General features: G+C 38.7%; 1 protein-coding gene across 2 annotated transcripts in view; it reads right to left on the minus strand.

The window, feature by feature from the left end:
- The window catches only part of LOC110105562 (putative glucose-6-phosphate 1-epimerase), a 31,403-nt gene that overhangs the window by 11,068 nt on the left and 5,051 nt on the right, over nucleotides 1–15,284 (minus strand). For both annotated transcript variants that reach the window (XM_028700914.1, XM_020835125.2), the window contains one exon: nucleotides 14,941–15,040. In XM_028700914.1, the coding sequence (XP_028556747.1) occupies nucleotides 14,941–15,040 (100 nt within the window). The remainder of the gene's footprint in view (nucleotides 1–14,940; nucleotides 15,041–15,284) is intronic.

Raw genomic sequence — 15,284 nt, forward strand, 5'->3', positions numbered from 1 at the left:
ATACTTGGATGATTTTTGGAAAATTTGGACTTTGGGTACTTGGAGTGGCATTTGAAACATTTTGAATTAACCCCTCTGGTTGAGATCTTCTATCAACGCGGTCATCATCGGGGTTTTTTGGGTCATTTCCATTTGTTGATTGAATACTGTCGACTCTGTCAGTTTGCCAACAGATGAATCAGGTTCGTCATAAACTTTGTGGCTTTATTAGTGAATTTTCTTCGTTGAAGGCCTTGAAGGCCTAATATGAATGTATTAAAATAAATATCTCGGTCAACCTCACAATCGTATATTTATTTAAGAATTAGAGACTTGTCGACTCCTGTCTACCCGCAGAGGAAGATCAGGCTCAAACTTGGGCTTATTTATTGACCCACGCAGCATCGCTAGACGTCATCGGGGCCCATGCAAGTTTTGTTATTGCACTTTCCTTTTTGTGTACCTATGTGTATATATATTATAGTGTATGTGCAGGGGCATTTTTGGGTATTAGACATATGTACTAAGGGTCTCCTACAACAGCTTGTAGGAGCTTGTGTTCATCGTAATCCTTCTGTATTTGCTTATAAATAGTATGTTGGATGCACGACCAATGTTCATCGAGGAACTGGCAAGCCTCAATAATCTTATCCAACTTAATGTTCAGAACCGGGTTGAACTGATATTCATTCACTCCATAATGTTTTGATCTGGCTTTCTATTCATAGAATTCATATAGAAATCCGTGGCCACTACCTTGAACTGACAACTGTAAGGATGGAAGATACATCAAGTTGTCTAGGTGATCCTCGCAAGTTATCCATTTCAAAATAATTATTGCATCCCTTGGGATGATTGGAACAACAAGTGCATTTTTTGCTTGTAATTATGAGTTTAGGACACCAAGCTTTGCATTAATCTTTAACAGCACATTTGTCAAACATTGCTCATTAATCTCGATGGGCGCGATGCAGAGTACGATGTCATTCACTTGTATACATCTACATGTACCACACTATTACTTCTACTACATGTCGAATCCCCGGTTGCGATTTTTTTTTTTTTTTTTTTTTTTTGAAAATTGCAATAGCAAATGCATTAAAAGAAAGAAAGAAAAATAAGGAACAAACTAAAGCAAATGTTCACATTCCTTCTTCAATAGAGAACCTAGAGAAGAAGGGATGTTATCGAAAGAAAAACTATCAAAATAAAAGTTGTTATCTAAATCCATAGTAGCACACATGTCGGCTACTCTATTCCCATCCCTATGAATATGGTTGAATATTACCTTATTGAAATTGGCTAAGAATAGAAGATTCTCCTCTATCCGGTTGAGGCTTTGCCACTTCGCCTTATTCAAAGAATCTTTAATGAATCTGATAACATTGATGTTATCACCTTCTATGATGAGACCTTTATAATCAACCATCCACGGTTGCAAGTATTTCCTGATAGAAGTCACTGCTGCAAGCTCAAGGTTTGTAATGTCCCAGTGAATTCTTTTCTCCCCAAAGGCCACCAATAATCTTCCTTGATCATCTCTAAAGCATCCTCCAATTCCAGCATTATAAGAAGGAAGGAGGGCAGCATCAACATTGATCTTTATCCATCCTTGCGGTGGAGGGTGCCAATTAATTCGAAACTCCCGAGGGAGGTTAGCACCCCAGCTAGCAATGAGAGGATTAGAAGATAGAAAAGCCGTAGATAACACGTTTGCTGCGGTTGCCAAAACCGTCTTAGCACTCTTCCCATGAGCTACCTCGTTTCTGTTTTTCCAATTCCAAAACACAACATAGCAGTAAAGAATAACAATATTAGGAGCTACCTTAGAAAGACGTTTTAGCTCCATGAAACAATCCTCCAGTGAGTCAAAAATTGGAACAAAGATCCCCCATTCCTAAAATATTCTCAGAATATCTTGTAAATGCTTGCACTTAGCTGAGACATGTGCCAGATCTTCAATTTCTTTACAATCTCTAGCACATTGATCATCATTCTTGATTTTTCTGAATTTTAAGAACTCATTAGTTGGGATAACACCTCTACTCAACCTCCACCAGAACACTTCCACCCTTGGCGTCATTTTAAGCTTTTTTAATCAAATGGTAAAACCAGAATCTGCTTCACTTGCTTGCTGGTTACTGCAATGTGTCTCATACGCCCTCGCTGTAATTGTCTTGCCTGATAAAGAATGAATTTCCTCCATGAAATCTTCAGGGACGTCACTTTCAATCTTGATTTGTTCAATAACAACAATCAGACTCTCATTGAAGAAACAGAGCAATTCCTCTGTTTTCCATGTTCCCGTCGGGTCAATGAAGTGGCTGAGTTTTAAACCTTCCAATCCCAAGCAATCGGCAGTAATTGGCCAGTCCTTGAAGCTCTTATCTAATAACCATACATCATTAACCACATCAATACTTCTCCCATTAGCTATTCTCCACCTCAAAAATGGTTTTAAGAATCTAGCACCTTCATTTAGTACTTTCCAAGCAATTGAAGTATTATTCTTGTACTGAGTTTTCCAGATTTTTTCTCCATACTTAGTTGAAATAACCCGTGAAAGTAAAGATTCAGGCCTTTGAATCATCCTCCACATTAATCTAGCTTTAAGTGGCCCTGCTTTCTCTACTGCTGAATGTAAATTCATCCCACCTTTGTCTTTAGATTTGCATAAAGTGCTCCATGAAACATAATGCATCCCCTTCTTACCGTTTTTCTTGTTCCAAATGAAATTTATGCAGCATTTATCTATCTGCTGGAGAATTTTTTTAGGCACCATATTATGTGTTGAGACAAAATTTGGAAGAGATAGAAGTGATGTCTTCACCAGAGTTAATTTCCCAGCCAAAGATAGACATTTGCTGCCCCAGGAGTTTAATTTCTACAACACTTTATCAATGAGAAACTGAAAATCTACTCTAACCGGTCTTCTAAGCAGTAGTTGAACACCTAAGTATTGTAGTTCTTCAACAGTTTTGAAGTTCAGAATTTTCTTTACTTTGGCCTTCTCATTTCTTCTCATGGATTTACTAAAAAGTATTTGAGATTTTGTGTTGTTGACTTTCAAACCCATCCAATTACAAAATTTTAAAATTATGCTTCTCAATTTATTTTCCAATTGTTTGGAAGCATGAGAGAATATCAACACATCATCGGCGTATAAGAGATGACTGGTTTTTTGAGATCTTTGTGATGTTTGAATTCCCACTTCTTGACCATAATGAGCCATAGCTAAAGTAAACAATTGAGAGCATAAAATATAGAGATAAGGGGAGAGAGGGCAACCTTGACGAAAGCCATTTGATGCATTGATCCACTTGGAAGCTTTACCATTAATGATGACAGAAAATCTAGCACTCTTTACACACTCCATGATCAGCACAATCATCTTTGCCGGCATACCAAACAACTTCAGCACTTGTTCTAAAGCATCCCAACTCATATTGTCATAAGCTTGTTCCATGTCTAGTTTGATCACCATAAAATCTTTTTTATTATTTGTGATTCTAAGCTTATGAAAAATTTCTTGAGCTATAAGGCAATGATCCGACAATGAGCGACCATTAATAAAAGCAGCTTGTTCCTCAGTGATACATTTGGAAATGCAATTCTTTATTCTATTCAAAATCATAGTAGCCACAATCTTGTAGGTAGTTTGACACAGGCTTATAGGTCTGAAATTGGACGGCAAGGTAGGATTTTTGATTTTTGGAATTAAGATTACCAATGTATCCTTCCAATCCTTATGCATAGAACCAGTCTTAAAAAAACAGTCAATTGCCTTCCAAGTGTCTTCTTCCACAATTTTCCAAAAAAATTTGAAAAAAGATGTTGTAATGCCATCTAATCCTGGAGACTTGTTGTTTCCTTGATTGAAAAATTGCCTTTATCATCTCTTCTCTAGGAAAATCCTTATTTAAGAAGTCCACATCTTCAACCGAAAGCTGTAGATAATTTGGAATTGAAGGCCATCCCGAGAGCTGACAGTTCCTTGATGCCCATTTCTTATTGTAAAACTCATAGAAGACCTCCTCAATTTGCCCGAAATCCTCAACTAACTGACCATTCTCATTTTTGATTTGCCAAATAAGGTTTCCATTCTTCTTTGCCGAGGCAAATTGATGAAAAAAACTGGAGTTCCTATCACCTTCTTGATGCCATTTGACTTTTGCTCATTGGTTCCACCACATAGCTAATCTACACAAAGTAACATTTAACTCATGCACCTTACTTCTAAGAAGCTTCAATTTATCATCAGTGAAGTTTTCATTGCTAGGTTCTTCAATCTGCAGCTTTAAAATATCCTTCTTCAAGTCTTCTTTCAACAAGTTTTGTTCCTTGCACTTGTTCTAGTTCCAATAGTATAAAGCTTTCAAGGTTCTATTTAACTTCCTTTGTAGAATTTCTGCACTGGTACCATAATCTGATTTCATCCACGCCTTCATAGCAATGTGCCAAACCGCAGGGTAAGATTTCCAACTGTCTTCAAACCTGATTAATTTTGATTTCTGATTTTGAGGCTCCATCATATTGAAAACAATGGGAGCATGATCTGATGCAATTCTTGAGAGATGTTTTACTTTGGCCATAGGAATCTTTTGTAAGGCAATAGAATTAACTAAACATCTATCTAATCTCTCCCAAATCCTTGAGTTTCCATCTTTGTTATTGCACCATGTGAACCTTGGACCCACATAACCAAGATCATGGAAATCGTTAGGGGTGTCAATTTCGGGTCACGGGTCGGGTTCGGGTCGAACCCGAACTGACCCGGGTGCAAAACAGGTCAACCCTAACTCGAACCGGGTAGAGAAACGGGTCGAAAAATCGAACCCGGACCCGACCCGGCGGGTTGCCGGTTGACCCGGCAACCCGCCGGGTCAACCCGAACCCGACCCGTTTTTGAAACGGGTCGATTTCTGGAACCCGAACCCGACCCGTTTTGAAATCGGGTCGGGTTCAACCCGGATTTTCCGGGTCGGGTCCGGGTCGGGTTTTCGTGTCGTGTCAAATATTGTCACCCCTAGAAATCGTTATTTGTAAGAAACATCTTCATCTCCTTAGGTCCACAAAAGAAATGGAACCTCTTTCCACCTTTCTTATCCTCTTTAGAGAGAAGGCAATTGAAATCCCCACCAATTAAAGCTGGAGAATTCCACTGCATATAAGATTTAAGAGAATACCAAAGATTTCTACGAGTTTGAACATCTTTGCCACCATAAACAGTAGCCACCTTCCAACTGCCTACAGTGTTGATATTCAAGTTTCCCATAACTACTTGTGTTGAAACTTCCACAGTTTCAAAATAAGCCAAACTTCTTTTCCAAAGAACCAAAATGCCACCTGATGATCCAACTGCAGGTTGAAAACAGTAGTCCCATTCTACTCCAATAATGGAATTAATATCATGCCTTTCAAAACAGGTAATCTTTGTTTCAGTAAGACCAACAAAGAAACAGTCATTGTCTTTAACAATCTCCCTAAGATATAGGGAGGCCTCCCTCTTTCTGGCCCCCCTAAAGTTCCAGAAAATCAGAGACGCCATTATAAAATAACAGGGGAGTAGTCCCCTATCATTTTAAAATTCTTCTTATCTTCTTTCCTTTTCCTTTGAACAGCTTCCACCGGGCCTAGTGATCTTAATTCTTTTGAAGTTTTGCTTTCCCAGAGCTAGTCAAAGAGACCAATTGATCTGGCTTGATCTGAATATCAACAGTGGCCTTATTATTAACATCAACAGTCTCCATAACTTCAATGGTTTCACCAGGCTCGGTATTGTTGAGACTATCTGATTTTTCCTTTACCAGGACTTCCCCTTCTTCAATCTTATCTTCTAATAATTGGAACTTATTCATACTCTTGAAACTTTCTGAAATAACCTGAGAATGAGCCTTTTCAGCCTCCTTTTCCACTTCATGATTTGCCATATCCGCCGAAATTCCTTATTTGTCTTGGAATTCTGCCTTATTTGTTTCCATTCTCTCCACAAGTTTATAAACCTGTTTAATAAGCCCTGTCACTTCTCCATATCTCCCATTATTCCTGAAATTTCTGCTTCTGTTATTTTTGAATTTGACATGAATCCACGGACCATACTCCTCTTTGCTACGCTTCTTATTGTCTTCAACTGCCCAATCCATTCTTGTCTTCATACTCTCCTCAGATTCACCCAAAGCAGCTTTCTTAGTTTGAATATCAGCATGTTCCGGACAAACACCACTATTGTGTCGCACTTTGGCGCACTGATAGCAGAGTGAAGTCAACTTTTCATATTCCACTTTCTGATACGTTCTTCCATGGATACCCACAATCCATACTCCCAAAGGAAGTTTCTTTTCCAAACCTATCCGAACACAGCATCTCGCATATTCCCTCTTTCCCCATTTAAACGAATTCCCATCTAAAAGCAAAGGAATTCCAATCATTGAAGCTATCATAGTGATGTTTTCCTCATCCCAACAGCTAAGTGGCAAACCAGGGAATCTAATCCAAACTGAGGAAGAGATACCCTTAAGAGATTTAGTTGAGAACGAAGTCTTCCATCTATCCATTCCGATGATATGATTTCCAATATACCACGGTCCTCCATTTAAGATTTCTTCCATGGATTCAATGCTTGTGAACGAACAGAGAATCCAGTTATTGCCCAGTGAGGTCATATGAAAACTTCCCACCTTACTCCATTGTTTCCTAAGTTTTTGGCTACAGACCGAAAACGAGACATTTTGTCCAAGAACTTTAATAACCAAGGATTTCTTTAAAATTTGCGCATTAGCCATTTCTTTCACTTGGTTGAGTTTAACAGCCATTCCATCTTCCGACATCCAGGTAGAATTTGAATGGAAATTCAACTTGATATGTTGAGTTTTTTGCCATGCCAAGACAAAGTTATTCACTGGATTTGATTTTGCCATCTGGTCATTGATCGGAATAGAATCTCCGTCCTCTTTCTCATCAGATCTCTCATTATCTTTTCCCATCCCCTGTCTTCTCGCATCTTCTTTCCTACCAGTAACCTCCTTGATATTCAGTTCCACGTTAAAACTAGATGCAGATACGATCTCCTGATTCGTAACCAAATCACTGATCTCTTCAACCTCATTGATCAACTCCAATCGATCTTCAAGAAAACCCTTGCCCTTACCTTCCGAAATTGGATCAGCCTTCAAAGGTGGTCGGAAACCTTCATTAATTATCAAGCTAGACGACTTCTTTTTCGGAACCAAATCCACATTCCGATCCTTGATTTGTCAGAGAAATTCATGTGACCAATGCGCGGAGGCTCAACCGGAAGGTTACCGCCGGCAATCCGCTGCCGGCGGTCATGAACCACCATCAAACCCTCCGGAATCCTTCAAGAAGAAAGCCCGCGAAAAGAAAATTTTTTAAAACAGGAAAGTTTCTCTCTCTAGAATCCTAGAGTTTCTCTCTCTAGAATCCGCTCCTCCAACTTCTAGTCCCCGGTTGCGACTGACATATTGAATTTTGAGGTAAAATACCATTTTGGATTAAAAGTTCTTATTGGCATGTAGAAATTATAGAAATCACGATTTTGGGATTTGTAGGTGATTTACAAGCGTAAATGATTGCGGGGTGTCAGAATTCATAAGACCACTCGTTGCGTTGGTAAAAAAGCAAATTTAATTTAGAAAATAATTTTTTTATTTTTTGGCATATTCAATTACATTGAGCAAAAATTATGTATGAAATGCATTGAAAATCTTTCATATTGTTGAATGTGGATCTACATCCGAGTATTTATGTGTAAATGACCACATGCTAATTTTAACAATTCAACCTCAAAATTAAATATATTATAATTACATAAATATTTTACTAATTGACAAAATTTTGGAAAGAAAAATGAGTCATCTACTGCTTTTTTCTTTATATATATGTTTAGTGTTATTAATGTCTTTTATATTAATGCCTCAACTATTTAATTACTAGTTAAAGAATTGATTAGAAATTTCTTAGTCTAAAGAGTGTCATATTAGGTGACGGGTGACAATGTCATGTTATAATACCTGCGTAGGTGGGAAAAAAGGATCCCAATGGAGGCATAAAGACCTTAATATAGTTCAATGTGGATAATACTGAGTTTTACCTAGGCTCCATTGAACATTATTATGAAGTTATAAAACCTTAACTTTATATTATGATGATGGACAGAACTTCATCTATTTTGACCTATTTATAGGCTTAAAATAAAATGAGAGAGAAAAATTAATATATTTATTAAATGAAGTATCTATATGATTAAATTCAAGGTGGGATGTTTAAATAATTAAATAAGATGATATTGCTCTATTTCTGACACTATAACAAATATTCTAGTATTACTCATTCATATAAGCATATATATGTTAATTTAGTTTTTAAATACTTATGCGTTTAGTTGATTATAAATATAGTCATATTGTTCGCCATATTGTTGCGAATCTGAATTCATGGATTATGATTTTGATGATAGCAAATACTCTTGTTTCTCTATGACTGTCTTGCTTACTGACATTTCAGGTCCACAAGATCAGACTGCAATTGGAACCAGCTCAAGATTGGGTAGACTATATCTAAGTCAGTTTGTATCTTTTCTCTTTCTTGAGTCTATTGTAATTGGTGTGGCTCCTGATGCTAAGTAACCTTGCACACACACACTTTGGAAGAATTTCTAACTGATTCTTAGAGTTTACTGTTTTTGATAACATCGTCCAGGACGATATTTATATCGGCCTGGGCGATCGGTTCAAAAACATAAACCCTAATCAGGGCATTCTTGTTAAGGCAACCGTCATTAAGCACATCATCTTGGACGATTTTGTATCTGTCAGGACGATAGACTCAAATCAGAAATAATCAGCCGCCAGATCTATTTAGTTTTTACTTATTTTTGGGTATCGTCCCGGGCATCGGCCTGGCTGATCCAGCACAATTTTTCTAAATTAATCTAGTATTTAAGGAAATCAATTAAGATTTGATTACACGATCACATCGTCCAGGATGATCGCGGGATCGGCCAAGACGATCCACTGGATGATTGGACATCGAACACCTCTTATTCAGGGCGATATTCAGGACGATATTCCATGATTTGTACTGATTGGCCGGGACGATATATTATCATCCTGGACGATATATTATCGTCCTGGACGATATGAACAAATTTGTTCCGATCGTCCCAAATTATCCTGGTTGATCGGGCTTAATTTAGACTGATCGGCCAGGATGATGTACATATCGGCCTGGACGATAAAGTCGGCAAGTTGCAATTAATGAGCTCGTTTTGAGCTCTTCTATTTAAGCTTTGACAATACCCTTAGTAAGTGTCTTTGGCAGCCAATATAGCTTCGTTCTTTTGGAGTGAACATGAAAAGAGAGCTTGAAAAGGAGAGAGAAAAGAGTGGAGTTTGAGAGAGGGAAGATCCTTGGAGGGGGTTTCAAGGGAGTGTGGAGGGCGATTCCACACGGTTGCTCCAGCGAGCTTGCACCTTAGTACCATCGGATTCAAGGCTTGTCCTGAGGGAAGTTCTGGGATAAAGAATATCTCTATGGTGCTAAAGGACCCGGCTACTCCCCGCACCGGGGAAGGTGGAAGTGATTTTGTAAGGGCTTCTCCGCCTAGCTGTGGGGGCTAAAGGAGAGACACTGAATTTAGTATAATGCTCGGAGGGTGCCTCCGAGGAGTGGACGTAGGTTAAGGTTTGACCGAATCACTATAAATCTAGTTTGTTCTTTTCTTTATTATTTTCGTATTTAATTTCAGCACTTTGATTTTCTTTGTGGTGAATTTTGGTTTGGTTTGTGTTTTGATTGAAAGATTTTTAAAATACCAAATCACCTCTCTCTTGGTTAGCCTTGGGACTAGTTCATAAGGACTTAACATCCCTAACGAACTTTCATATATTACTTCCACTTAATTTCATATTAGAATTGAGTACCTTTTTTATCGCCATAATAAGCCAAATTTTTATTTTAACTGTTGTTATAAGAAAGTGCAAGGATAATAAGGAAGTCGGGTAGATTAAGATTAATTTAAAACTTAAGTTTTTTTTTTTATAGCAATATAAGATGAGCCATGAACAGATACACGGGTTGTTTGTTATCATAATATTTTTGATTTATTAGTTGCTCTGTAATTATATATATATATATATATATATGATATAAATGAAATATTTTGAATGTTTCAGCTTTATAGATAAATGTGGTGAAATATGATATGAATATATTTTATTAGATTTTATAGATGAATGTGGTGAAATATGACATGAATGTGGTGAAACTATGATAATTTTTTTAGATTTTTGATGAATTATTGGGAAGGAAGTAATAAAGGATATGCACAAAATCTAGGGGCAAAAAAAAAAGTAAAATGTTGTTTTATATGTTAAGATTTTTTTCTATGGTTGAGAAGATTTTAGATCTTAAGATTTTATTTGTGCATGAGAAAGCTAATGTTATGCAGGAAAAAGTAACAACTGATATTAAGAATATTACAAAAGATATGCTTGGAATATTAAAGAGAAAAGTGTTAGGCCAGCCCAGGAGGGGCCAGCTGAACTGTTCCTACCTGGACCGATTCACTGCTACAACAAGCGGCACAAGCCTAGTGTGGGGCGAAACTAAGCGGAGGGGGGCGGATGCCCTAATAGGCCCCATTGCTCAATGTAATCACCATTTAGGAGGGAAAGTTTGAACTAATGGCCATTTAGTTTTTTTGTAAGAGTCTTTTGGCTTTAATTAATCTTTTTAGTTAGGGTTTAGTTTTCATCTTGAATTGGGAAGAGATTTGAGATCTAGGGTTTGTTCTTTTTGGGACTTTAAGCTTTGCTAGGATTTGGAGAGTTGTTTCTTCCTATCAAATCGAAGAAACTTGTATATTATACTGCTTTTCTTGTTCGTGCAAGGGAATCCATCGGTGGCAATGGAAGAGGTGGAAAGCCTAACATATTTAGGGGAAGGAAAAATCCGGAAGTGGAAATCTTGAAGGGAGAAGATGGAATTCCTCCTCTAGAACCACTTTCTAGGGAGGAGATGAGCACTAGTTTCGAAAGAAGGGCTGCAGATTTTGTAGGGTAAAGGGAGGAATTATATCGCAGAGGTACTGAATTTGAAAGAATAAGAAGGGAATTTGATGAAGGGGTTGGGTATGATTGCCGGAGGGAAGATCATGATAACTGGGGAGCACCTCCTCTACACAGAATGGGATGATATGAAGGATTCAGGGGCAACGGGAGTGACCTGAAGGTGATGAAGCTGAAGATGCCCTTCTTTGAGGGCAAGGATGGCCATGGTTGGATCTATAAGGTGGAACAATATTTCTCCGTCAACGGGTTGACAAAGGAAGAGAAACTGACAGAAGAAAAACTATGTTTGGAGGGGAAGGCACTGGCATGGTACTAATGGCGTAACATAAGGCAACACATCAGGAGCTGGAGGGAGTTCAAAGAGTGCTTGCTAGGACATTTTTGAACCAGTAGGGGAGGAGACTTCTATGAGCAATTCTTTGACATCACACAGGAAGGGACCATAGCAGATTACCATGACAGGTTCGAGTACTTGGCCAGCAGATCAGACTGCTCTCTGAGACAGTGATGGAGGGGAACTTTATGATAAGGCTTAAACCGGAGATACAGTCAGCGGTTAGGATGATAAGGCCAAGAGACCTGGTGGAGGCCATAGAGCTAACACAGTTGGTGGAGGATCAAAAGCAACTGGAGAGAGGATCAAAGGATGACCACCACCTTCTTAGCTCCCAAGAGGCCAGCGCCAGGGAGTCTAATGGAAGTGCCCAAGGAGAGAGCTGGAGGATAGGGAAATGGAGGAAATTTCAAAAGGATGACTGAGAAGGATATACAAGAGAAGAGGGCAAAGGGGTTATGTTTTAGATGTGATAAGAAGTGCATGCCACGGCATAGGTGTAAGGAACGAACTCTTCAGATTCTCATCGTCTGTGATGACGAGAAAGTTGAGGAGGGAGGTGGGAGCGGGTTAGAAATGGTGGTGCTGATAGATAGTGGGTCAACCCACAATTTCATCACCACCTAAATTGTGGATATGCTGGGGGTAAAATTAGTAGATACAGGAGACTATGGGCATGAGAAAGGTTGGTTGGAGGAATTTGTAAGTGAGTGGTGTTAACCATTCAGTGCATCTAAGTGAAGGAGGACTTTCTTCCCTTGGAATTAGGGAGTATCGATGTCATCCTGGGGATGAAATGGCTGCAGACATTAGGGGAGACCAAGGTCAATTGGGGAGCCGTGATGATGGAACTGGTTGGGAGGGGGAAGGAGAATGGTGATCCATGGTGATGCTGGGTTGTTCAGGGCCGTAGTATCTCTTAAATCCATGATTAAAACCATACAGCAGGTGGGAGGTGGATATTTGGTGGAATTGTAGGGCTTAGAGAGGGTCAGTATGGGAGAAGAGGGAGACATTCCTCTTGCAGTGCAACCACTCATACAGCAGTTCAGTAAGGTGTTCCAGCCACCTCAAGGTTTACCACCACCAAGAGAGCAAGAGCATGCAATCCTTTTAAAGGAGGGGGTTTCATTTATTAGTGTACGGCCCTATCACTACCCCCAAATTCTGAACGATGAAATTAAGAAGCTGATTAGGGAGATGTTGGAAGCTAGGATCATCAGACCAAATATGAGTCATTTCTCTATTCAAGTCTTACTGGTCAAAAAGAAGGATGAGAGCTGGAGGTTTTGTGTGGATTATAGGGCGCTGAATAAAGAGACTATGCTGGATAAATTCCTCATTCCAGTGATCGATGAATTACTAGAAAAGCTGTATGGAGAAATAATGTTTTCTAAGATGGACTTGAAGTTGGGCTACAACCAAATCAGGATGGAGGAGGATATTTAGAAGACGTACATCAGGATGCCGAGGGGTACTACAAGTTCTTGGTGATGCCATTTGGGTATTCCGACAGTACCACAGGAAGTTTGTTATGATATTTTTTTATAAAATTCTGTTGTACAACAAATTGGAGGAGCATATAGAGCACTTGAAGGTGGTTTTGAAAGTTTTACAAGAGCATCAACTAAGGGCCAACCTAAAGAAGTACAGCTTCGCCCAGTCTAGCATGGAGTGCATGGGAAATGTAGTGTCCCAGTAGGGAGTGGCGGTCGATAAAAACGATGAGGCAATGCAAAAATAACCAATACCTAGGAACATAAGGGAGTTGATGGGTTTCCTAGGACTCACTGGGTACTTTAGGAGATTTGTGAGGGGATACAGTACCATAACTTGGCACTTGACCGAGCAACTGAAGGTCAACTTTTTATGGGGAGAGGCAACAACCCAAGCTTTTGAGAGATTAAAGAAAGCTATGACGCAGCCCCAACTTTAGCTCTTTCAGACTTCAGCTAGATCTTTCTATGGGAGATCGATGCGTCAGGATATGGGTTGGGGGCAGTGCTGATGCAGAATCACAGACCTATAGCATACTTCAATCAAGTGCTGTCAATTAGGGCTAGATTGAAGTTGGTGTATGAGAGAGAGTTGATGGCCCATTGTCTTGGTTATTCAGAACTGGCGCCCTTATATTTTGTGGAGTCATTTCATTGTCAGGACAGATTAGAGGAGCTTGAAGTACTTGTTGGAGTAAAGGATGGTGACTGAGGAGCATCAGAGATGGTTGTCCAAACTGTTAGGCTATGACTTTGAGATCCAAAATAGGTCTAGGATGGAAAATATGGCGGTCGATGCCTTATCCAGATGTGTTGGGGAACTTCAGAAGTTGGTTGTTTCAATACCATTGATGGTAGACTGGGGGGCCATCAAGAAAGAAAGCATGCAGAATGAAGAGTTGAGAAAGATCAAGGAGGATTTGAGGAGAGATAACAGTAGCCATTCTGGCTACTATATTGAGAGGGAGAAGTTGTTGCATCAAGGAAGGTTTGTGATGCCACGAATCTTAATAAGAGCACATGTTTTAGATATATTGGGTTCATTGTTCAGAGTGATGGCGAAATAGATGGGGATATTATTAGTATAATTCAAGTTGGATGGCTGAAGTGGAGGAATGCATCGGGCTTGTTGTGTGATAGAAAATTCCCCCTTGAACTTAAGGGAAAATTCTGTAAGATGACCTGCAATGCCTTATGGTGTAGAATGTTGGCCATTAAAAGGGAAGCATAATATTAAGTTAAGTGTTGCAGAATTGAGGATGCCCAGGTGGATAATTGTGCTTAGTCTTAAAGACGAGATACAAAATGAGCATATACATGAAAAGGTTGGAGTAGCTCCAGTGAAAGATAAGATTAGAGAGAGTCGCTTTAGATGATTTGATCAAATAAAACAGTGTCCTTCCAAATCCCTGGTTAGAAAAGTAGATGTATTAGATTTGGCTTATGTCAAGAAAGGTAAATGTAGACCTAAAAAGACTTGGTTAGAAAATATTAGAAATGACCTTTCTTTATTAGATTTAAATGGGAAATTGATTATTAACAGGACACAATGAAGAAAAAGGATTCATGTAGCCAACCCCACATAGTGAGATAAAGGCTTGATATTGTTTTTGTTGTTGTTTGATGAATTATTAGGATTTCTCAACCCAAGTAAGTTAATTGGAGTTATACCAATAGGAAAACCTACTTATGTTTTTCATTAATTTTGAATCTACAAGTTTATTAAAGATTGAATCTTGGGGGAACCTATGGCTTTCGGCACAACAGATGCATTGATCATTTAGGCTTCGTTTGGGACAGCTTTTTTATTGCTTTTTAAAACGGAGTTGTAGTACAATTTTTTTAATTTTTGTACTAAAACTCCGTTTTCAGAAGCAATAAAAAAGCTGTCCCAAACGAAGCCTTAATCTGTGTTATTGAATTAAAGATAGTTGTTTTTTGCGACAGTCTTATTTTACTGAACAAGTAGAGGGTGTGATATGCTGTATGTTGATCTAAATTCAAATACAATATAAGCATCATTCATGAACATTAATCTTACCCATATCTGGCAATCCTTCCTTTCTGATAACAAATGTCCGCTTCTTTTCGTGATCAAGAACAGCAACTACATTAGGTGTGCCCAGGTAAATTCGATCAACCTATAGATCAGAAACATGAAACCTTGAACAAGATAACCAGCAGTTATTTGACATTCATTGTTTACACCAACTTTTCATCCATTTCTCATGCAATCAGAATCTGGCATGTACAGCAAGGTTCATCAATGATTTAATCTTAACCGGTTTTTGAATCCCTTCAAAACAATCGAAGTTGTTTGTGGAAACAAATAGACAATTGGAGGCTGATTCTATGTTTGTTTATTGTATTTCTTGTAATTATTTA

Source organism: Dendrobium catenatum, unplaced genomic scaffold (genome assembly GCF_001605985.2).
Source record: "Dendrobium catenatum unplaced genomic scaffold, ASM160598v2 fragScaff_scaffold_1608, whole genome shotgun sequence".
NCBI lineage: Eukaryota > Viridiplantae > Streptophyta > Magnoliopsida > Asparagales > Orchidaceae > Dendrobium > Dendrobium catenatum.